General features: G+C 39.2%; 1 protein-coding gene across 1 annotated transcript in view; it reads right to left on the bottom strand.

Moving 5' to 3' along the window:
* Positions 1 to 396: 396 nt before the first annotated feature.
* The window catches only part of shrb (charged multivesicular body protein shrub), a 44,608-nt gene continuing 21,233 nt past the window's right edge, over positions 397 to 23,771 (bottom strand). Inside the window, exons 3-5 of the mRNA XM_067145661.2 lie at positions 16,656 to 16,770; positions 12,003 to 12,138; positions 397 to 2,883 (exon numbers count right to left, since the gene is read on the bottom strand). Of these exons, the coding sequence (XP_067001762.1) occupies positions 2,834 to 2,883; positions 12,003 to 12,138; positions 16,656 to 16,770 (301 nt within the window). The 3' untranslated portion in view covers positions 397 to 2,833. The remainder of the gene's footprint in view (positions 2,884 to 12,002; positions 12,139 to 16,655; positions 16,771 to 23,771) is intronic.

The raw sequence follows: 23,771 nt of genomic DNA, 5'->3' as shown, positions 1-23,771 counted from the left end.
AGAGACTGGTTTGATGCAGCCGTCCATGCTACCCTATCCTGTGCTAACCTTTTCATTTCTATGTAACTACTACATCCTATATCTACTCTAATCTGTTTATCATTATTTTGATATCCACCTGTACACAACCTTTAATTTTCTGAGAAAGTATTGACAGTAAAATTGTAGTTAAAAGCAACTATCTTAGACGAAGCACAAAATTGTAGTATAAATTCACTAAATAGGTCAGAATAGATGCAGTGGACTCGTTAGAAATAACCGTCTATCATTCCACATTAATGTTTAATGTTAAAAAAATGATTCTATCTATTATAATGGTATAAAAGTTCTAAGTAAGACCGGCTGCTCCATTCTGTCCCATTTTTCACTATTAACTATAAATAATATTACTCAGGAAAAAATTAACATTTATATTTATTCACTCAGAGGTTTTTCAATAAATATGTTTTGTTTTTGTTGTAGTGTAAAAACTTTCAAGTCATGTTCAGAGAGAGTTGAGTACACGTATGGTTGATTAGTGTTTCACTACCGATTAAGAAATGATGGCCAATCAGAGGACCATCTTTATTTTATTTGCAAACCACAAGAAATATGTCATTTGTTCAGTCTCACTGTTATTCCAATGACAAAGGTTATTATCCAAAATCTCTATTGGCAATTCATGATATTTTGCTTTTAGTGTGGTTGATTCAATTCTTCTACAAGAAAACATTATTTAAATAGCTATCAATTTATACCACTCCTTTGGAAACCATTTTGGATAAAATTAAAAACATAATTATATGATGAGCTACCTGGAATTTCAGAGAAATTTAATGTCCCGTGTGAACAAGTAGCAGCACCAAGTGCTGGTACCAGGTGCCCCTTGGTGTATGTTTCAACTAATACTCTGCCAACTGGCATCCTCCAAAGAATGAGTTTCCTAGTTTTGGTACTTTTCTTTTTACACTGTGTTGTCTTGCTTCACACTTTATAAAACTGCAGGTAAAACCCATTGAATGTCACAGGAGGCTTTTGGTGAGGAACGTTTAAGCAAAGAACATCTGAGCAGTTTATGCATTTCAAAGAAAGCCAAGTCAATTTTGATTGTTCCTTTAGGGACTTTCTTGGAATTGCACACAGAGTACGTTCCACCGCATCAGACAGTCAATGAGACTTTGTGAGGCAACGGGAAGATGTGAGGCACCAATGGCCTGACTTTTGGAACAACAAGGACCATCTAGACTATCTAGTTACTACATTATGACAACGTACCTGCACATCTCACACCTTGTTAGGGACTTCCTGACAAAAAAAAAAAAAAAAAAAAAAAAAAAAAACAACATAATTACCAGTCCCCCACCTACTCGCCTGATCTGGCCCTCTGCTACTTCTCTTCCCTAATATGAAACTGCAGTTTGACTCAAAGGAAGAGATCCAAGCAGAATCGCGGATGCTGAACACATTCAAACCGGAAGTTTTCTGCAAAGGCTTCCAAAAAAAAATAGCTGAAATTGGCGCATTCAAACCCAAGGTGACTAATTTGAAGGTGTGGTGAAAATTAGGCACTAATGTAAGTACTCAAGTTTTTGTGAACAAATTCTCGAAAATTCTAGGTAGCACCTTGTAAACACAAAAATCATCAAGAAATGTTTTCCAACATTTCCAAAACTATCCTAACTATGTAAATTACCAATAGTCTATCATCTGAATGATAGAATGAAGAGAACATAACTAGTAAGCATTATTTTTATGTTAAAGTAAAAGTGAAGATACATAAATATAGTAGGTATCACAGAAACAAAGAGAGAGGAAACAGAAATGCTTTGTTTACAACATAAAAAAAAGAAATGTGTAGTTTAAAAACATAAAAGAAACAAAAATATTTCAACATTAACAGGTAGTATAACAACACCTCAAAATAGCACTGAAAATCACTCTTAACAGGTTTCAAGGGAAGAATTTTGCTGTCATGAACAGAAGCAATGTGGATGAAGAGAAAATTACCCCTCCCACTAAGCTGATTAAATGACTACGGGTAATGTTATGTAAGACACCAAACATGTCATTGCAAACCCTTGCACTTTCCAACCCCAGATATAGTTATTACCTTACTGCTGCTACTACTGGATGGAACATTTTGGTCTTACCCTGCTCTTTCGATGAGCACGACAACCTACCAAAACCACCATACATTTGTTCTGATTAGAGTTTAGACGGGTTCAAAAATATACATTTAATTATATTTTAAAAGGGAAAAATACATTTTAAATTCCAAAATGAAAAGAACTTCAAAATGCACCACAATAAGATGTCATTACAGTGTTTAATTCTCTTAGAATGGAAGTTTTCAATGCTGAACAACCAGAAATAAAATATGCACATTAAATCCTATATCCTTAACAGAAAATGACAAAATATGATAAAACAGTAATGGGAAGAAACTTTGCATCAGAGATAAATCTCTATAAGTATGGAGTCATTTTTGATGTACAAGTTCATTCCACATGGTACCAAAATACTCCCATATTGAACATATGTAACAATCTGATGATTAGCTATCCACTGCACATTGTAATGTAATAATACAGTCAACTATAAAGCATAAAAAAAATATATATGTACCTTTAATTATTTGTTAGCTGGATCTGGAATAATTTTATCACAGTTAAAAATAAATTGTAAAACTGTGCTTAGTTTTTAGAATTCATAACAGCTTACGAATGAAGTGACAAGCTGATTGGAATAAATATATACAAGTACAGCATCAGCAGAAGCACTTATTTTCATTTATCCTCTCTCCAGCGCTGTTCGGTGACCCACAAGAACTGCTACTTGACCTGCAAGAGATGTTTTATGATGCCCAGGCTTCCAATTCTTTCATTTCATCATCTATCTCAGAGGCTGTAAACAAGAAAGAAAATGTGTTTTATGGATAGAAGTTGGTTCATATTTCTCTTACAAGTTTCTTAAGCAGAGCTGGAAATTGAAATGAATATACCTACTGTATATAACAGAATAAACCATACCTCTAAATTTAAGAGGTGAAATTCTCAAGAATATTAAAAAATAGCTGTGTTTTATTTACAAGAAATTAATCTTACATAAAATATCAATTTCTTTGAAAACAATAAGCCATAATTTTCACTCGTCATAATCTTCGGATGCCCACGATGCCTAGTTAATTGCTGGGGAAGGGAAGTACTGGAACACCCGCCATACTCACTGGACCTGTCTCTGTGCAATTTTGACCTCATCAACAAAGTGGGAGACAGTTTCGGATACAAGAGAACATTGCCAATGCTGTGAAATATAAGACTGCAAAATTCGCACAGGGTGAGGAGACCTATATGCAACGTCTCCTGCATCATTGGCACACGTTACGGATAATCTAAAAATGTTATATTAATTTCATACATGGCAACTATTTCCCCCCCCACACACGAATGAGGGACCTACCAGACAAATTTTATGTAGGGCCCTTTGGATACAGAAATGTAAATCCAGAAGGCCAGTTGTTGGTGAATTTTTGCGTGAGGAACCAAATGATTGTTTGAAACACCTGGTTTAGGAAGAAGAACAGTCAGAAGATTACGAGGTATGGTTGGGGAGACAGACGAACAAAGACTATGACTGATTATATAATCAAGGAAGAACACCGGAAGAACCTTTTAGATCAGGGCCCCTCAAACGCCCAAAATCTCACATGTGCAGACAGCGACGCAGAGTTCCTGTGCACAGTGCATCGGTCCCACTCGGCTTGGACCAACGCTTCGTCTCTGGGCTACTTGGCTCGGATTTGGAGCACTACGGAGAAAATGAGGAAGAGGGAGACAGGGGGAGCGAGCGAGACAGGCGTGGAGAAAGAGAGAGACAGCACTATTGCTCCAAATCGAGGAGTGGGGGTCTGCACTCTGGTCAACCAAGCGAAGTCGCCTTTTGCACCGTGCACAGTGCATGCACCATGAGAGGCCCTGTTTTAGATGTTACAGCCATGCCTGAAGAAGCCTTTGGTGGAGATCATAGAGTTGTGATAGGAAAGCTGAAAAACTCCCATTAACAAGAGAGAACAGAATTAAAGTATGGAAGTTGAAGGAGAAAAGCATACAAGAAGAATTTCAAAGGGAAATAATACCCCTGGTACCCAGGACAGAGATGGGGAATGTTGAAGATGAATGGAAAAGATTCAAGGAAACACTGGTTGGATGTGCAGAAAAGGTACGTGGCAGAACATCAGGAAATGTGAAAGACAAAGAGACACACTGAATGATAGGGTAAAGATTAAAGTGAAGGAAAAGAAAATGGCATGGAAAGCATGGAAAACATCTAAGACTGAAGAAAGTAGAAGAAAATATGTGGAGGCAAAGAATTTGGCCAAGAAAGTAGTGGAGGAAGGAAAGATGAAACGCTGGAAACAGAAATTGAGAGATGATATGCAGGGCAGCAAGAAATTATTTTATGGTATCTTAAGAAATAAAGAGAGAGATCAAGTAAATGCCATATTTATGAAAGATGAAAGCAGTATAATATTAACAAAGCCAGAAGAAATAAGAAATAGATGGAGAGAGTATTTTCAGAAGTTGCTGAAAATGAGAACTAATGACAGTATTTCAATGGACCACCAGGAAAGGCAATTAGTTGATGAAGAAATGGATAAAGAAATTACAATGAATGAAATTGAAATGGCAGTAGGAAAGATGAAGAATGGAAAAAATGCTGGAAAAGATAAAATTTCAGTGGAGATGATAAGGACAGCTGGATATGTAGGCCTGCAGTGGACATATTAAGTTCTCAGGATTGTCTGGGAGAATAAGGAGGTCCCTGAGGATTGACAAAAAGGAATAATCATCCATATTTTCAAGAAGGGCGATAAGAAAGTACTGAAGAACTACAGGGGATTTACTCTGATATCCCATGTTGCTAAGATAATGGAGAGGATACTGGAAAGTAGGATAAGGTTGAGGATTGAAATCAGATACAGGGAAATCAGTTTGGTTTCAGAAGTGGAAGGTGAATAGAGCCCATTTTCATTATGAGAACTAATGGAAAAGCATGGGAGTATGGGAATGATATGGTGATGACATTCATTGACACTGAAAAGGCATATGACAGAGTCCCCAGGACTATAAAGTTTGGGACAGTCTGGTGCAAAAAGGAATTGGACAGGGATTAATAAAAATGATCATGGCAATGTACAAGGAATGTTGTTGTTGCGTGCAAACACAAGTTGCCAGGACAAGTTGGTTCAAAATTACCAGTGGGCTGAGACAGGGAAGTGATCTATCACCAATCCTGTTTACAACAGTAATGGATGACATCATGAAAACAGTAAAAGCAGCATATGGAGGAAGAGAAATGAACATGTTATTAGCAGATGATATTGCAGCTTATAAATCTCATTTTGTCCCGTATTGGCTCAATGGGAATCTCCTTATAACTTAACCTTAGATGATATTGTGATTTGGGGAGAAGGCGACATGAATGTTCAAGAACTGTTGTATGTGATGAATGGAAAGATCGAAGAATGTGGATTGAAAATAAGTGTAGAAAAGAGTAAAACTCTTGTTATGACTAGAGGGGAGAAAGAAGGGTTGGGTCAGATTAGATTTGCAGACAAGCCCCTGGAAATAGTGGAGACGTTCAAATACCTGGCGAGTGAATTAATGGTAGATGCTCGTCTGGATGCTGAGATTAGTAAGAGGATTCAAGCAGGAAGCTGTTTCTATCATAGTGTAAGAAACATGTTATGGGACAAAGATGTGCCAATGAAAGCAGAGGAAAATACGTACAGGATGTAATATATACAGATAACTTACGGAGCAGAAACTTGGACAATGACAAAGAAGGATGAAAGTCTAATACAGGCAGCCGAAATGAAGTCCTTGAGGAGTATGTTACAGAAGAGTAGAAGAGACAAAATAAGGAATGACAAAATCCGGGAAGAAATTGGAGTGGAAAAATTGGATGATAGAATAGAGAAGAGCTGATTAAGATGGTTTGGGCACATAAAGCAAATGAGTGATGAGAAATGCAAATGCAAGGAAGGAGAGGCCGTGGATGACCACGACTGAGATGGAAGGACATAATCCAACACAGTATTAGAGAAAGAAACCTGGACTGGGACACAGTGTTGGAATGGGAGTGGTGGAAAGACCAAAGAAAGTGGAGAGGAACCATATTTGCCCCTACCTGGCTACAGCTGGATAATGGGAAATGATGATGAATAAATTATATACTATTAATTACATGTCCTTGCATTAAATAAAGTCATATTAATATACTTACAGCAGACGTGCCGTGACATAACCTCACATGTTTTTTTTATGCCATTAATAAAGTTTCTCTTGTCAATATAATACTATTTATCCACAGCTGTATACTGCTACAATATTATATGCTATTATTTACACCAGTGGGTCTTTCTTCATGCTAGTTAGCAAGGTTATGAATCTATTCTTATTGCATAAGTCACTGGGTTTCCAATTTATATGGAATAATTACGTACATTGCTGTTGCATACAATTATATGGCATAGATATATAATGGAACTTGGTAATTCATGGAGATTTAGCCCATACTGCAACTGTACAAGTGTATGATCCCCAATTTTTAGGTTAGGAAATAATTTGCAATATTAAAATCATGAAAATCATGTAATTTTGTTCATTTATAATGTAAAAATGTAATATTATAAGAAGAATTTGTAGTAGGGAATTTTTTACCTGTGTATCTTTATATTCGTGTAACTTTAATTTGTGTACGAGTCTGCACATGGCATGGCAGTGTAGGTTGCTCAAGAACTGTGCAATACGGAAAACCATGGCTATATCGGGAAAGACGGTTGAAGTCGGTTGAAAATGTTACAACATGTGGTTTAGAAACCCGGGCTTAGGCCGGGAAGTGGATGCTGAAGATAATTCATCAATGTGGACAAACATGCAAGATCGCCATTTGCGGATCGGCAGTTTTGTACCAATCTGAAAGCTCCGACTTCGAACGAGGTTGCATTGACCAAGAGACGCTTGAAGATGTGGCAGTGGTAGCGCTGTTTTCTGTGGATTTTGGTAGACGCTATGCCACATGGAGCGAGCCTATATATGTGTGTGTGTGTGTGTGCACGTGCAACAAGTTTCTTAGCTTGCTTGTTATCGAGTGATGGATGAAGCATATTGTGCATGCTATGAGTTTATTATTATTACTGTGCACGACTATTGCGGTTGCTGATCATTCCTATTGAGGTTGCTGTCGATGACGACTGCCACTGCGAAGTCTTTGCTGTAAGAGTTCTTTACGGGTGCATTACTGCGCAATTACGGAGTCACGGCAAGTGCATTACTTGTTAATTCACATTCCCGGTGAGCGGTTGGTGGAAGATGCTTCATAGTGTTCTTTTGTGAGTAAGACTATGGATTTTTCCTCTCCGAGGAAATGCACATTGTGGGCAGTCTGTGTAATGTGGAAGTAATATGTTACGCACACAACTAATTACGACTTGATGAAAACAGAGCCCAAGTGCTTATTACTTACTCATTCTTTGAATAACACGACATGCCTGTCATTATTTATTAATCCCACAGCAGACATTTTACATTGCGGATGTGTATGACTTAGTAACAGAGTACAGTGAGGTGACTGGGTTTGTTTTATTTGTACAGTTATGACATGAGGTAAATAGATTCCATGGTGATCATGCCATTGTGCTAATGTATTTAAGGATAGGAAGGGACAGTCTTCTTATCCGTAGGATATAATCAATTTGAAGCATGGCCTTCCGAACTATGTACAGTTGTGGTGTATAGCTTGTAGATGTTGTTTGTGTATGTTTATATTGGTCTCATCACGTGATGATAATTGTTGGTTTTTGTTTTGTTTTAATGTTGTTTTGGGAGAAAATTGTTGTAGTGAAACTCGTAAATATTTTATCGGTGGAGTGACGAAAATCCTGGCATGCTATCCAAATTTTAATTTCAGGGGTAAACAGTAACAGGTAAGGTTATAAAGCAAGTCTGAAAAACTCCTCAGCCTGATGGCTGTCGCCTTGGGAGAGGGAGTTCCTTGTTGCTTTACAGAGTTAATTATTCCTGTAAATTTTTTGCAGGTGGCACCCAATTTCATTAATGTATCCTACTGACCACTTATCGAGTTAGTATTTTCAATTTCGCCAAAAAGTACAATACTTGTGCTGACATGTCAAATTATAATATTGTATACGGGCATGACGAATATTTACATAGGTTAGAACACCATATTAGTAAATTTTATGCAATACAGTAGAACTTCGATGCATTGTTCCCAGAATTGTCATTTTCTCGTATTCATCGTTCAATTTATTCGGTCCCAAAAATGTTCCATATAAACTAATGTTAAATTTCCCCGCTCTATCGTTCCTCAAACTATCATTTTATAGCATCGATCATTGAAAAATTTTGTCCTCGCCCACAATATTCCCGCAGTGATCGATTGTACGTAAGAAAAAGTTTTCTGGATATATAGAGAGACTGCTTAATACTCTTAGCATATAATAGTAGCAACCTCTCATGCGAGAACATACGAGCGAACCTGAGTTGCTAGTCTTGAACAAGGAACTTGTAGGCTGGAGTGTTGTGCGCAGGTTATTCATGCACAACCTCACTACGAGCCTCCTGGTGCCAACGCTTCTCCTCAACCCACTAACTGATCCCTAGAAGTATTCTTATTTACAAAAATTAAAATATAGGCAGTGCAAAACACAAATAGGCTGGCTAGGGCTGCTAACTTAGTTGAAAATGAGAAAAATCGCACAGTGCGCCAGATACGTTTTAATTGGTCACAGGGTGATTAACACTAGAGCACCCAGAACAGTCAAAATGACCGCTACACATTTTCCAAACGCAATTTTGACTACAGTAATAGGTATACCTACTACCGCCGGAGTGGTCACTTTGACCGCTGTATTAACTATCATAATAAAATGTATTAGAACACATATCTCTCGCTGAGATATAATTACCCTATCAACAATGTAATGTTAAAAAACACAACAATGGAACTCTAATATATTAGGAATTGTACAAGCATTATTTCCGCTGTGTCTCTGGTAGTGTTATCATTCGTCAGCTTGTCACAGTGCAGTATACATGTCTCGTAAACCATCAGTTGCTGAGTCTATTGCATGACATTGCTGAAGATATGTCTGATGTAGAATGTGGTACGGATATAAAGGACCTAAAAAGAGAAAATTCATACAAAGATTACTGCCACTCAAGTGACAATTCGGAAAGCAGTGATTCAGCAGGCTGAAGGTAAGGTGGTGATAGTATTATTATAACTTGCAGCATAACAAGTTTAGTGACATTCTTTGATTTATACCTTATTCAAATTATGATGCTTCGCATAGGCTGAGTACTGACGAGTTTTCAATTATTCTATTACAGCCGTATAAACAGTAACCCGTAAAGCATGGCCAGATAATGCGCCGTTAGGTACTGATGGCATCAGGGAGTGGACTGTAGCAGACTGGGAAGATGACACCCGGTTGGACTGCTCGCCGTACCCCTTGAAAGAAAAGCCAGGACTTACTCCCTATTCAAAGCGGCATGTTTCTGATGACGGTGTAACGAGTGCGTGGCGTCTTTTTATTGATAAATAAATATTGAAACTCATAAAGCAGTGTACAGAAACAGAGGCAAAACGATAATAATGAGTAACCATGCGTATCGAGAACGAAAATATGATTATTTCAATAGCGGTCAAAACGACCGCTTTAGCGGTTCCAGGTATGAAATATATTCCGGTGGTTCTAGTGTTAATCGCGTCGTACCTTATGGAGCGTGTGGAATGCTAGAGGCTAGATGACCGCTTTCTTGCCGTCTGCCCAATTGTCTTGTTACAAGCCGGACCTAACCAAGCCAGACCAATAATCTTTTCTCATAGCCTAGTCTTGTAACTAGTTCCTAAGTTGGCAGCCTCGCACAGGCCGCTGTGACATAATCCGAGCCGTGCCATGTTGAATTTCTAACCTCTGCGACATCGTGTGAGCCGAGCTGCGGGAGCCGCGCCATGTTGGGTACCTAACCTATCGTTTATGAAGGATCTACGGAATCTTTTCCTAAATACAGGTTATCGCCATAACATCCACGTATATCCTTAATTTGCAATAAGAGAACTGAATTTAAAGGTTTTTAATTATTACAAAATGTGTAAAGAAAAGTGAAACAAAATGGCGTAAATGTCATGCTTTTTATTTTCATCACATAGGCCTATATTGTGGTTGCAATATTTTGATACCGTTATGTAAAGTATGAGCTAAATGGTTATTGAGTGTTAACCTTTGGTTCAAGGGGTCTCGATCGGGTCGAGGATTTTAACTTTCCTTGGTTGATTCCAACGATTTGGGGGCTGTTTGTGTGCCGTATTAGATATTAGAATTCATCTTAGGCAGCGCCACATTTTCATGTGCACGTAGATCGCCTATCACACGACAACTCGAAACACCTGCACTTGGAGAATGAAACGCAGGGAGCATGTATTGAAGTCTGAAAATATAAAAGAGAATTGACGTGCGTCACTTTCTAGAAAAATAGAGTACCCAATAAAGTGAGAGTCTAAGACCACTTACCCCTTACGTTTGTAGAGAGGCGACCAGTCACCTTAGCGCTCGAGGAGGTCTGGTAATTGTCTGTCCACTGCTACGTGTGTTGTAGGGATGAGCCTGCATGGGCGGAGAGCAAGCCAGGAGGGGAGGGGTAGGCGCAATCTTGAGAGCGCTAGAAGTTGGCGGCGAAGTTATGGCATAAGGAGGAGATAAGGCAGAAGCTGCTGTTATGACTGGGGTGTTATTTAAGAGTTTGTAATTGAAAATTCCTGTGAAATTATTACGATTTATATCAAAATTAGTAAGCAACCTGGGGACTTGTTCAATTGTTGGGCCATTGTTTTCAGAACCATCATTCAAATTATTATTGTTATTAAAGTGTTGATAAAAAAAAAAAAAGAAGTGTTTTCATATTCAGTCATTAAGTTGCTTTTATTCACATATTTAATAATGTGAAGGTCCTGATCAATTGTAGTAAAATTATGGTCGGAATCCCTCATGGTTGCTCATAGCCGAGTATTTTTTATGCTTTAAGGCATTATAATGTTCCAAGTTTCTAATTCTAAAACTACAGCCAGTTTGCCGGATATAAAAAATTCACACTGGGTGCACTTAAGTCTGTAAATACCAGAATTCGAAAACTTGTCCTGAAAAACATTTACGGAGTTGGAATTAAAAAATATGTTCCGATTAGTGTTGCGAGCATGGTAGGCAATTTTGATATAGTGCTTCTTTAATGAGTTAGTAATGCTGTAATTTTTATTCTTTTGGACTTGTCAGAACTCAATAAAAAAAAAAAGAGAGAGAAAATGAAATTGAAAATGCCACAAATTTATGTTCTGAATTTAAGGAGCAATATAATTGTTAAAAAAGTGTGGGTGGTATTCAGGATTATATATTATTTTATTTTGCTTCAGCTCGTAACATGAGCTTTCTAGTATCTGTATGTTCAATGTGTCTGATGGACCCTCTGTTTGACTTTTACACAAACCACCTTTTTTGCCCCCTTCCACGACTGACTTAACGTTACACTAACACATCAAAGGGTTTAGGCAATGTAAGGATGGGAAAGGACTAGGATTGGGAAGCCTTAATTAAGGTACAACCCCAGCATTTGCTTGGTGTGAAAATGCGCAACCATGGAAAACCGTCTTCAGGGCTGCCGATGGTGGGATTCGAACCCACCCATCTACCGAATGCAAGTTCACAGAGATGCAACTCTAACAAACCTGATTAAATAAGGCAATTTGGTGTATAATGAAGCAAACTTTCATTAAGTTATTTTGCTAATAACCCTTTCATGTACCAGAATTCCATTAATCATTTATGCACTCAAAATTTTGCCTATATTTTTCGACATGAACAAAAAAAAAAAAGGTAAGCGAGAATCGCTCACGAAAATACTATACATTTAGGAGTTGGGATCTGATTAAACTTCACTTCAAGTTACCTGTTTTTGTTTTCTCCCTTGGTTTGAGTTCTGTTGTAGGAACTGCAGGCAATTCTTCAGTTACAGGCGTCACACCTAGTAATTCCTTATCTAGTTCTTCTTGTTCAAGCTCCTCTAGTTCCCTCTCCAGTTCATCCTGCAACAGAAAACAAAATGTCACTGATTTTACAAAAAGCTACTGAAAGAGGATAAACTAAATATTAATGCAATAAAAAAACTGACTTCGAGAAACTACATCAGAAGAAATGTGGGATAAATTTTTGACATTCTTATATATATTTCTAAAGAGCACTCAAATGAGTATTAAGTTTGTTGTGTTAATTTACATTTTGCTGTATTCTGTTAACAGTTTTTGTCTATTTTTGCACTTTAGTAGATGGTAGCGGTTGCACTCTTCGTTACACAGTGTACAAACACAGTCATCTGTTGGGTTGTGGAATTTTGTCTGTGCATATTTTGTGGTGGAAGCCATGTATCGCATATCTTATGACATGCATTTGTTCTTGAAGTTGTTTGGTCCAGTTATGATCAATCATGGCGTCATTGCTGTAGATTGTGGGGTCTATTTCCGTGCATTTCATAAGAAGTTTTTTTCTGAAGCTCATGGAATGGACCGGTATATGGCAATGGTAGATTGAGTTGTAGATCTTCTATGAAGTAAGTTTCCCGTACCAGTACATAAACAAGTCTGGAGGGTGCCAGTTTGCCTACTCCTAGGGCCTTTTTGAGGAATCTTGCTTTGACTCTTTTTATCCTCTCCAAGTCACCAATTGTCAGGTTACATACATTCGTACATTATCATTATAGACTGTTATGCCTTTCAGCGTTCAGTCTGCAAGTCTGAATTTACTAAACGTCGCCACAATCCTCGATTTGTAACTAGTGTTGTGGCCTCATTTAGTTCTATAACTCTTATCTTTAAATCGTTAGAAACCGAGTCTAACCATCATCGTCTTGGTCTACCTCTACTTCTCTTACCCTCCATAACAGAGTCCATTATTCTCCTACGTAACCTATCCTCCTCCATTCACCTCACATGACCCCACGACTGAAGCCGGTTTATGCCTACAGCTTCATCCATCGAGTTCATTCCTAAATTAGCCTTTATCTCCTCATTTCGAGTACCCTCCTGCCATTGTTCACACCTGTTTGTACCAGCAATCATTCTTGCTACTTTCATATCTCTTACTTCTAACTTATGAATAAGATATCCTGAGTCCACCCAGCTTTCGCTCCCGTACAGCAAAGTTGTTCTGAAAACAGACGGATGTAAAGATAGTTTCATCTGGGAGCTGACTTCCTTCTTGCAGAATACTGCTGATGGCAACTGCGAGCTCACTACATTAGCTTTACTACATCTTGATTCAATCTCACTTACTATATTACCATTCTGGGAGAACACACAACCAAAATACTTGAAATTATCGATCTGTTCTAGCTTTGTATCACCAATCTGACATTCAATTCTGTTGAATTTCTTACCTACTGACATCAATTTAGTCTTCGAGAGGCTAATTTTCATACCATACTCATTGCACCTATTTTCAAGTTCCAAGATATTAGACTGCAGGCTTTCGGCACAATCTGCCATTAAGACCAAATCGTCAGCATAGGCCAGACTGCTTACTACATTTCCACCTAACTGAATCCCTCCCTGCCATTTTATACCCTTCAGCAGATGACCCTCGCCATAAGACCTATCTGTGTCGGTGCGACGTAAAGCAAATAGCAGATGATCCATGTAAACTACGAACAACAAAGGTGAAAGATTACAGCCTTGTCTAACCCCTATAACTACCCTGAACCAAGAACTCATTCTATCATCAATTCTCACTGAGCCCAATTGCCAACATAAATGCCTTTGACTGATTTTAATAATCTACCTTTAATTCCATAGTCCTCCAGTATAGCGAACATCTTTTCCCTCGGTACCCTGTCATGTGCTTTCTCTAGATCTACGAAACATAAACACAACTGCCTATTCCTCTCTTAGCATTTTTCAATTACCTGGCGCATACTGAAAATCTGATCCTGACAGCCTCTCTGTGGCCTGAAACCACACTGGATTTCATCCAACTTCCTCTCAACTACTGATCGCACCCTCCCTTCCAAGATGCCAGTGAATACTTTGCCTGGTATACTAATCAATGAGATACCTCGATAGTTGTTGCAATCCTTCCTATTCCCTTGCTTGTAGACAGGTGCAATTACTGCTTTTGTCCAATCTGAAGGTACCTTACCAACACTCCATGCTAATTATACGACTTTTGAAGCCATTTCATCCCTGCCTTCCCACTATACTTCACCACTTCAGGTCTAATTTCATCTATTCCTGCTGCTTTATGACAATGGAGTTTATTTACCATCCTTTCCACTTCCTCAAGCTTAATTTCACCAACACCATTTTCCTCCTCCCCATGAGCTTGGCTGTTCGCAGCACCACCAGGATGATTTCCTTTTACATTGAGAAGATGTTCAAAATATTCCCTCTTATGTGTTCACCTGAATTACTCAATAAACAGTTCATTTCCTTTTTCCCTCCCTTCCAAGATTCTTTATTACTGTCCAGAAAGATTTCCCTGCTGCTTGACCTAGCCTTTCCAGATTATTACCAAAATCTTTCCATGACTTCTTCTTGGATTCAACAACTATTTGTTTTGCTCTGTTTCTTTCATCTACGTACAAATCCCTGTCTTCCTCGGTCCTTGTTTGGAGCCATTTCTTATAAGCCTTCTTTTTACGTTTACAAGCTGCTCTCATTTCATCATTCCACCAAGATGTTCGCCTTTTCCCATCTTTACACACAGTTGTTCCTAGGCATTCCCTTGCTGTTTCTACTACAGCATCCCTGTATACCACCCATTCACTTTCTATATCCTGAACCTGCTTACTGTCTACTGTTCGAAACTTCTCACTAATCATATCCATGTACTTCTGTCGAATTTCCTCTTCCTGGAGATTTTCTGCCCTTATTCGTTCGCGGACAGATTTCACTTTCTCTACCCTAGGCCTAGAGATAGTTCACTACAGATCAGATAGTGGTCTGTATCATCGAAAAATTCCCGGAAAACTTGTACATTCCTAACGGATTTCCTGAATTCGAAGTCGGTTAAGATATAGTCTATTATGGATCTGGTACTCCTAGCCTCCCATGTGTAGCGGTGAATAGCCTTATGCTTGAAGAATGTATTTGTAACTGCTAAACCCATACTAGCACAGAAGTCCAGCAAACGCTTCCCATTCCCATTAGCTTCCATATCTTCCCCACATTTACCAATCACCCTTTCGTATCCTTCAGTTCTATTCCCAACTCTCGCATTGAAATCACCCATTAGCACTATTCTATCCTTGCTGTTCACCCTGATGATGATGATGTCACTCAATGCTTCATAAAACTTGTCAACTTCATCCTCACATGGTGAATACACGGAGACAATTCTAATCCTAATTCTTCCAACTGACGAATCTACCGACATCATTCGCCCACTTATGTGCCTAACAGAAACTATGTTGTGTGCAATGGTATTCCTGATAAAGAGCCCTACCCCAGACTCTGCCCTTCCCTTTCTAACACCCGTCAAGTACACTTTATAATCTCCTATTTTTCCTCGTTATCTCCCCTTACCCGAATATCACTTACTCCTAGCACATCCAGATGCATCCTCTTTGCTGACTCAACAAGTTCTACTTTCTTTGCTCCATAAGCCTCATTAATATTAATAGCTCTCCATCGAATTCCATTTCGTTCGCCAAGTTGTTTCCAAGGAGTCCCTCGCCTGTCAAATGGGAGTGGGACTCCGTTACGCCCATAGGTCCGAGGCCTACTTGAAACGCTCTGAGCTCGGTAAATTCATGAAGCAGGATGCTACCGTACTTGCACATAGTCCAAGTGCGGATCTCTCCTCTAACAGGTTATGGAGCACTGGTGAATTGTATAGTCCCAACCGCTTGAGCACAAGGAGGGCCACGACTCAGAATATGTCCGAGATGCCCACTCCCATTCCATAGCAACTGGTATCCCGACTAGGACGTGACTACAGTAACCCACAACCATGAACCATAACTGTCAGGCTGTCCCATATTATTTCGATTCTGTATGTGACAAATGGGGTTATTGAGGTCTTGAATAAAGTCCTCCTTTAAGGTATTTAAATCTTCTGACTTTCATTGCAGAGAAAAGAACCAATGATATATAATGATTTTGAAGAAGAAAGGAAAATCTTTGTAACATATTAAGTTAATGGAACTGTACACATTTCTTGTGATTTTAGTTCCTAGCAGAATGATTTGAACTAACATACCCACTAAAACATGCAAGAGAAAACTAAAAACTCTTAAAAAGAAAAAACTCATGTAACAGTGATATACATTTCCCCTAACCTCTAAAAATGAAAAGTAAAGGAGAAAATTGATCATAACGATAGTCTATAAATAAACAGTAGAAAATGAGAGGAAAAAGCCCACAAAGGATAAGCTAGACACAAGGAAAGGAATGCATAGAATGAATTAAGACGACAGGTCACAATGGGAACAGATGTCACAAAATCAAATTTACTTCTTTACAAAATTTCTTCAAAATGCAAACCCTATTTTGCAAAGCACAATTAACAAATTTCCAAAACAGATCAAAGCTCCAACAAAGAATATCCTTACCTCGTCTATATCTTGACCAAATGCTACAGGATTCGAAATAGCATCCGAAATTTCCCTTGCCACATCTTGTTGTTCAGCAATATCATCCATCATATCATGAACCTTATCAACATCCCTATATAAAAAACAAATATAAATTAATAAAAATCAATCACAACACATGGCAAGCAGAGGAAGTGCATAGAGACAAAACATGATTACAGAATTTAAGCAATGACTACTTAGCTCACTGCTCCAATGATCAATCCAATAAGTTATACGAGTATCAGGAACTTCAACCAATAACTATATATTGCCACAATTTTATCATTTTCATGTTATCACTTTCATTTTACTGCACCTACATGCATTTATTTACAGTTAACTTCACTAGAATAGCACTCCAAAACATCTTCAATAATACATTTTGACAGTGGACCACACAGTCAACAGGATGTTACTGTGTCACTCTGATGAAACCACCAGCAGCAACATATTGGGAGACTGCAGCCCAAAGAGTTTAAATAGAACAGTAAAACAGTTCATCACCAGGCTGAAAGTTTTGTTCTCTGTAAAAGATATGAATACTTAGTGAATGCATTTGATTTGCTTCGTATGATGGTTGAAACTTTAATAATGGCAACACTGCTGTAGACGCGCCATGCAACGGAATCTAATAATGTCTCTGATAGCACCAGTTAGTTACATACCTACCTTATTTCAGAACTCTCCCTTCCCACATAATGCGCATGCGAACTGGCGAGAGGAACAGAGCCTCGTGTTAGCTGGCGTTCTAAGGTAGTGTTGTCACAATGTTTTTGAAACAGGAACAACGGAGTTGGATAAAGATTGAATGTGCCAGAGGTCGTACAGCACGACAGTGTCATCAAGGTCTTCAACAGGCTTGCGGGGAATCTGCATTGCCTTACAGAACAGTGGCACAGTGGGTAAAATCCTTCGAGGGACGCCAAAATATGGCAGACATAGGCCAGGTCGTTCTAGTGTCAGTGAAGAAGAAGTGCATGCTCTTGCCACGTTGCTGGACACTGATCGACACCATACGATTCGCGAGCTGACCTGAGACACCGGATAAGTGCATACGACTGTGCTTCACATTCTGAAGGAACGCCTGGGCATGAGAAAAATTGCATCATCACGAGGGTTCTGCGCGATTTGATGGAAATGCAGAAATAGTTATAATACAATGCTGCTCGTCACCACTTGGGAACGGTATGAGTGCGAAAGAGAGACTTACACCAATCAAATGAATGGCGTCATTATGGGTAACCATGAGGATCGAAAGTTCGTCAGAACCCCAGTAATGTGAAAGTTATGGTTATTCTAGTGCACGACTGATGGTGCTATCCTAATGCATTATGTTTCTCCACAGCAGACTGTCAATGCGCAGTATTACTGTTCATTTTTGGAATACAACCTGAGATCAGCTTTGAAAAAGAAGCGGCAACACTCTCTCTAGAACACACCCATCATTTTGCATGACAACACTCGGACACATACAGCGCAAGCTGTGGCTGATTTGTTCCGTCAACGGGACTGGGAATTGCTGTACCATCCACCATACTCCCTGGACTTAAGTCCTTGTGACTGTGACTTGATTCTAAGATGAAGGAACCACTTCGTGGCATTCGCTTCAGAACTGTTCCAGAGATTTGTCAGGCAGTAGATCACTCCATTCAAACTATCAACAAAACAGGCACTGCTAAATGTATCCTAAAATTTCAACATCGCTGGCAATGGGCTGTACACAATACTGGTGACTACTTTGAAGGACAGTAAAACTTGGTAACATATATCTCTTCTGTGACAGCTGTAATTAAATACTTGCCAATATTAAAAATTCCAACCCTCGTATTTATGCACCATTACGTATTTAATTTTGCAGTTATGTGCTAAGTAATAATTTCTTCTTCTTCTTCATAAATGTAATCAGAAACACCATCAAAATGAGAAATATTTCAAGGAATCTTGATGCACGACTGAACACAGTTGTAATAATGAATCACTTTTTTTTTTTTTGCTAGTGGCTTTACGTGGCACTGACACAGATAGGTCTTATGGCGACAATGGGAGAGGAAAGGCCTAGGAGTTGGAAGGAAGCAGCTGTGGCCTTAAGGTACAGCCCCAGCATTTGCCTGGTGTGAAAATGGGTAACTACGGAAAACCATCTTCAGGGCTGCCGATAGTGGGATTCGAACCCACTATCTCCCGGATGCAAGCTCGCAGCCGTTTTTTTGTGTGTCTATGTGCCAATTATTCAGTACATCAGCAAGTTGACTATTCAGAGTACCAATGTTGATGGATGCCATCCTGAACTGGACTTGCTTCTTTAGCCCACCCCATCCTCGAGTGGGTAGCCCTTGCGCATTTCTCACACCATTCAGGTGATACTGATGCGCGTCGCTTAAAGTGCGGAACGCCCTAGTAGTTTGTATCTCAATATTTCTTCTAGCCAGTGCATTTAGATGCAACAGATGTTTTTACCAACCGACTTGTTGCTGAAGCCTGATGTTGAATCCCCCTCCTTTATCTGGACTTGGGACCAGCAACAGCACTACCGAGCTACTGAATTCACCAGGCAGCAACTGCAGGCAAATATGTAAGGCAAGAAACAAAGTGGACTGGTTCCAAGGCTAAAGATATTGGTGAAAGATACAAGTTGTTCTACCACGGGAAAACACCTACCCGTAATGGCATAGCTGTTGCTGTCAGCTCTAGCATCCGAGATCATGTCATCGACGTTAGCTGTTTATCCGACCGACTGATGTCCATCAAGGTTAGTAATGGAACAAAATTGTTGTGCGTAATCTCCTGCTATACCCCACAAACTGGATGTACTGACAATGAAAAGGATGAATTCTGGACCAGTCTTGAAACTCACCTACAATCTCTTGAGGAAAACGAGCTCCTCTTCATTGGTGGTGACTTAAATGGACACGTAGGGAAAAGTAGGGATACATATGATAGAATACATGGAGGTCAGTGCTTTGGATAGAGAAATTAGGATGGGAACAGAATATTGGATTGTGCTGCGGCATTTGACCTGGCAGTAGCCAACACCTTTTTCATAAAACGTCCATCGCACCTCATTACTTTTAGCAGTGGTGGAAGAATACACAAATTGATTACTGGTTAGTACGAAGGTGTGACTTGAAGTCAGTCATTGACACTAAGGTTATTCCATCTGATAATATTGCACCCTAACATCATCTGCTCCTCCTCAGTTTTAGAATGCGCCTTGATCTCTGTAGAAAAACCCTGAAGTCTACATCTAAGAAAATTAAGTGGTGGAAAATAAAATCAGCATTACACCCAGCTGAAAACCTCACTTGGTCCTTTAGTTGCACAACATGCACAAAATGTTAACGAGGCCTGGACAACAATCAAGGAACACATAAAGACTTGTGCCATGACCATTGTGAGTACAACAAAACCTGGATGTAGTTTCATCAACAAGGAGATTTGGTGGTGGGGAGAACATGGACAAGAGGCCATTAAGCCTATAAGAACTGGCTCAAATCGGGAGCTGACGCTGATTGTCAACAATACAAAACAGGAAGTTCCAAAAGCTAAAGAAGAACATTAAAGAGACATGTATGATAAACTCAACACCCCAGGGGGAGCAAAATATATTTACCAACTAGCGAAAAATCGTCACCGTTCCACAGAGAATATTGGACATGTCATACACCATAAATGATGAACACCAGAAACTACTACAAAGACCAAAGATCCTTGACCGATGGAAGAAACATTTTGAAAAAATCTCCAATGAAGAATTCCTACACCCACCAATACCAACAGCAGATTCTGTAAAAGTTAAAAACTTAATTTTGTTCCGTATTGAATTAAGATTACACTGTTAAAATTTGAATGAAGGTTCCACCTATTCAATACTAAATATGTCGTACAAGATATTTGTTTACAACATGTTATTTATTTATTCATAGTACCGGTTTCGACACGTAAGAGTGTCATATTCAGCTTAACATTGCAAACTGGGCGAGTAACATTATATTACTACAAACAATATACGTACAGTATGGTATAAAATACATATAGTGACAATTTCACACATAAAAGTGAAAAGTAGGTAAAATATATGGTGGTATTTTGCAATGCATTACAGGTGTTTTAGTCTATGGTTGTGAAACTGTTGATGATGTTACACATTCAATGTTGGATTGATGATACGCAAGTTTAAAATCTTGATTTACACATTAAAATGCCGAAGTAAAATTGAAGTCCACTCCTCTGTTGATATCGGTGGGATATAGGTCAAAGTCCAGTAGTCTATATGATTGACAAGGTCTTCTGATAATTATATGTTATACCCAGCACTTAATAAGTGGTGGGCTGAATATGGTTTTAGTTAGACTAAAATTGTCTCAGTTCAATATGGATAGCAAAGCCTAAAAAGAAAAAGGAAAACTAATTAGATGAATAGATTTCTGCACTGCATCTGTTTCGTATATATATTATTATTGATCCACAACCTCACCTGTTACTGTATGTGTAAGTTCAATATAAAAACCAGCAATTCTGCAGTATCTGTTTTCTTTGCTTCGTTATTAAAGTTTCTGTCACTGGTCACCTGGTAATGGAATTGCAGCATGGGAACTTCCACAGTTAGCAGACGTAGTTGTACTCTGTTGTTGACAATTTCTAAACTTTCGATATCAAGGGGAGCTTAATAGTTGCTGTTGTAACCTCATCTGCTGGGTCCTCTGAAGGTCAAGGGGTCTTTTGGTTACATAGCTTTTATCCTTTTTATTCACTCCTCTCAATGCTACCTTCTGGTGCTCAATCTCATCCGTAATTGTCTTCATTCCACGAGTTTGCTTCTGATGTGCTCATTTAATATGTAATTGTTTTCAAAACTCCAAAACAATTTGGTGGCATTGAGACAATGTTTGTAGTTTTCTTAGAATACAGTATATTATAATTATAATAATAATAATAATAATAATAATAATAATAATAATAATAATAATAATAATAATAATCCCGTGTGGGGATTTACCGGTTACTTCCATTGGGCGTGTCCCATTGGAATTGGGGAAGCTCGCTGGCTCTGCTGCCAGCAGAGTCAGAGGGTAGTAGGGAAATAAAATACCACCGTCAAAAAAAAACTGGTCCCTTGCCAGGGTTACGGCGAAGACAGAAGCCAGAAAACATCTTGAGGCAACCTCTAGGGCTAACAACCCTAGTTGTAAAAGGATGGGTACCCGTCCAAAGCAAAGTCAAGTCAAAAAGCATGATGGCACAACATTTCAAGAAACATACCCCAGGGGGTAAATCTTCGGATAAATCCCTCGTCGTGAACGCCACGGCGCACGAGTCGCGTTCGGATTCTGGGGGAGACTCGACATCATGCAAGAGACGAGTCGGAGTGTCTCGGTGTACCCCGAAGAGTCAAAAACTCAGACCAAAATCTAAAACCTTTCTAGCAACTTTCAACATAAATTCACTTACACAAACTGGCAAGCTGATAACCCTCACCAAAGCTCTTCACGAAAATCAGATATCCATAATGGCCCTACAGGAAACAAGGTACCCAGATGAAGAGATTTTTGAATCCGAAGGCTACCGATTTTTCAAGAGCAAAGCGCAAAGAGGAATCCTCAATGGAGCTGTGATGCTTGGAACCGCGTTTGCTGTTAGAACCAAGATTCTTAAATCGGTTGCAAATTTCGAACCTGTGAATGACAGATTGTCTATACTCTCAATTAAATGCGCGAACAAAATCTACGCCCTAGTTAACGCACATGCTCCTACAAACGATAACAAGTCTGATCCAGACGAAGTTGATAATTTCTGGGACCTACTGGATGAAAAATTAAACAAAATCCCCAAACACCATGTCAAGCTTCTTTTGGGTGACTTCAATGCCCAACTAGGTCGTGAACAGAAGTACAAGAAAGTTATAGGAAATTATCCTGCTCACAAAAGAACCAATCCCAACGGCAAAAGACTGGTGTCCATTTGCGAAAATCACAACCTGCAGGTCGTGTCGACCCACTTTCGCCATCTACCCAGAAAGCAAATGACTTGGCGTTCTCCCGTCCAAGCTCTCGGAGAGTTCCAAATTGATCATGTTGCAATCTCCAGGAGAAACAGCCCTGAGATTATGAATGTCAAGGTAAAGAAAGGCATCACTGTGGCCTCAGATCATTATATGTCTCTTATCAAATTCAAACCAATTCCCGCAAACACAAGGAAGACAACCAAACAGATCACACGCTTCGACAATGATAAACTTCGGCAAAAGGTGGAGGAGTTCCAGGAGAAGGCTAGACCAAATGACTGTGACTTTAACAACGCCAAAAGTCTCCTTGTTGAGGCCGCCAAAGACGTTGCAGAAATCAAGAGAAGCAAAAAGCATGCGTGGTGGAATGGTACCTGCGAATCAGTCCTCCAAGAAAGACTCAATGCGTGGAAACAGTACAACTCTACGAAATCAGAAAATGATTGGGAAACCTACAAAACCCAACGTGCCCAAGCAGCTAGGGTGTTCAGAACTGAGAAACGTAAATACGAAAAATCTCTCATTGAAAAGATAGAACTAAATTTTAGGAAGAATGAAAGCAGACAGTACTACAGAGCCTTCAAACGCAAACTCACTGGCTATAAACCACCATCTCTATGCTTTGAGCGAAAGGATGGCACACTGGCGACGTTAAATGAAGAAAATTGCAGCATTCTGGCAGATTACTTCAAGAATTTACTTAATTGCTCTAAACCGCAAAGCGCCATTGAGACCAAGGAACCCTTACTCAGGTACCCAGATTCCAGACCACCTGACAGAGATGAAATCAAGCGCCACATTGCCCATCTCAAAAATAATAAAGCGCCGGAGGAAGACTCAGTAGTAGCAGAACTATGGAAATATGCCCCAGAGGAATCACTTGATATCTTGCAAAAGCAAATGGAAGAAATTTGGAACAAGGAGACCCTACCCGAAGATTGGAAAATAGCTTTGATCCATCCATTACACAAAAAAGGCAGCATGAAGAACATCAACAACTACAGAGGAATATCTTTGCTACCTGTGACTTACAAAATTCTATCACTTGCGATCCTGGAGCGTTTGGAAGCACAAGTCGAACATCAAATAGG

This window comes from Anabrus simplex, chromosome 4, assembly GCF_040414725.1.
Source record: "Anabrus simplex isolate iqAnaSimp1 chromosome 4, ASM4041472v1, whole genome shotgun sequence".
Taxonomy (NCBI): Eukaryota; Metazoa; Arthropoda; class Insecta; order Orthoptera; family Tettigoniidae; genus Anabrus; species Anabrus simplex.
The sequence above is the reverse complement of the archived record's forward strand: the minus strand, read 5'-3'. Positions and strand labels throughout refer to the sequence as shown.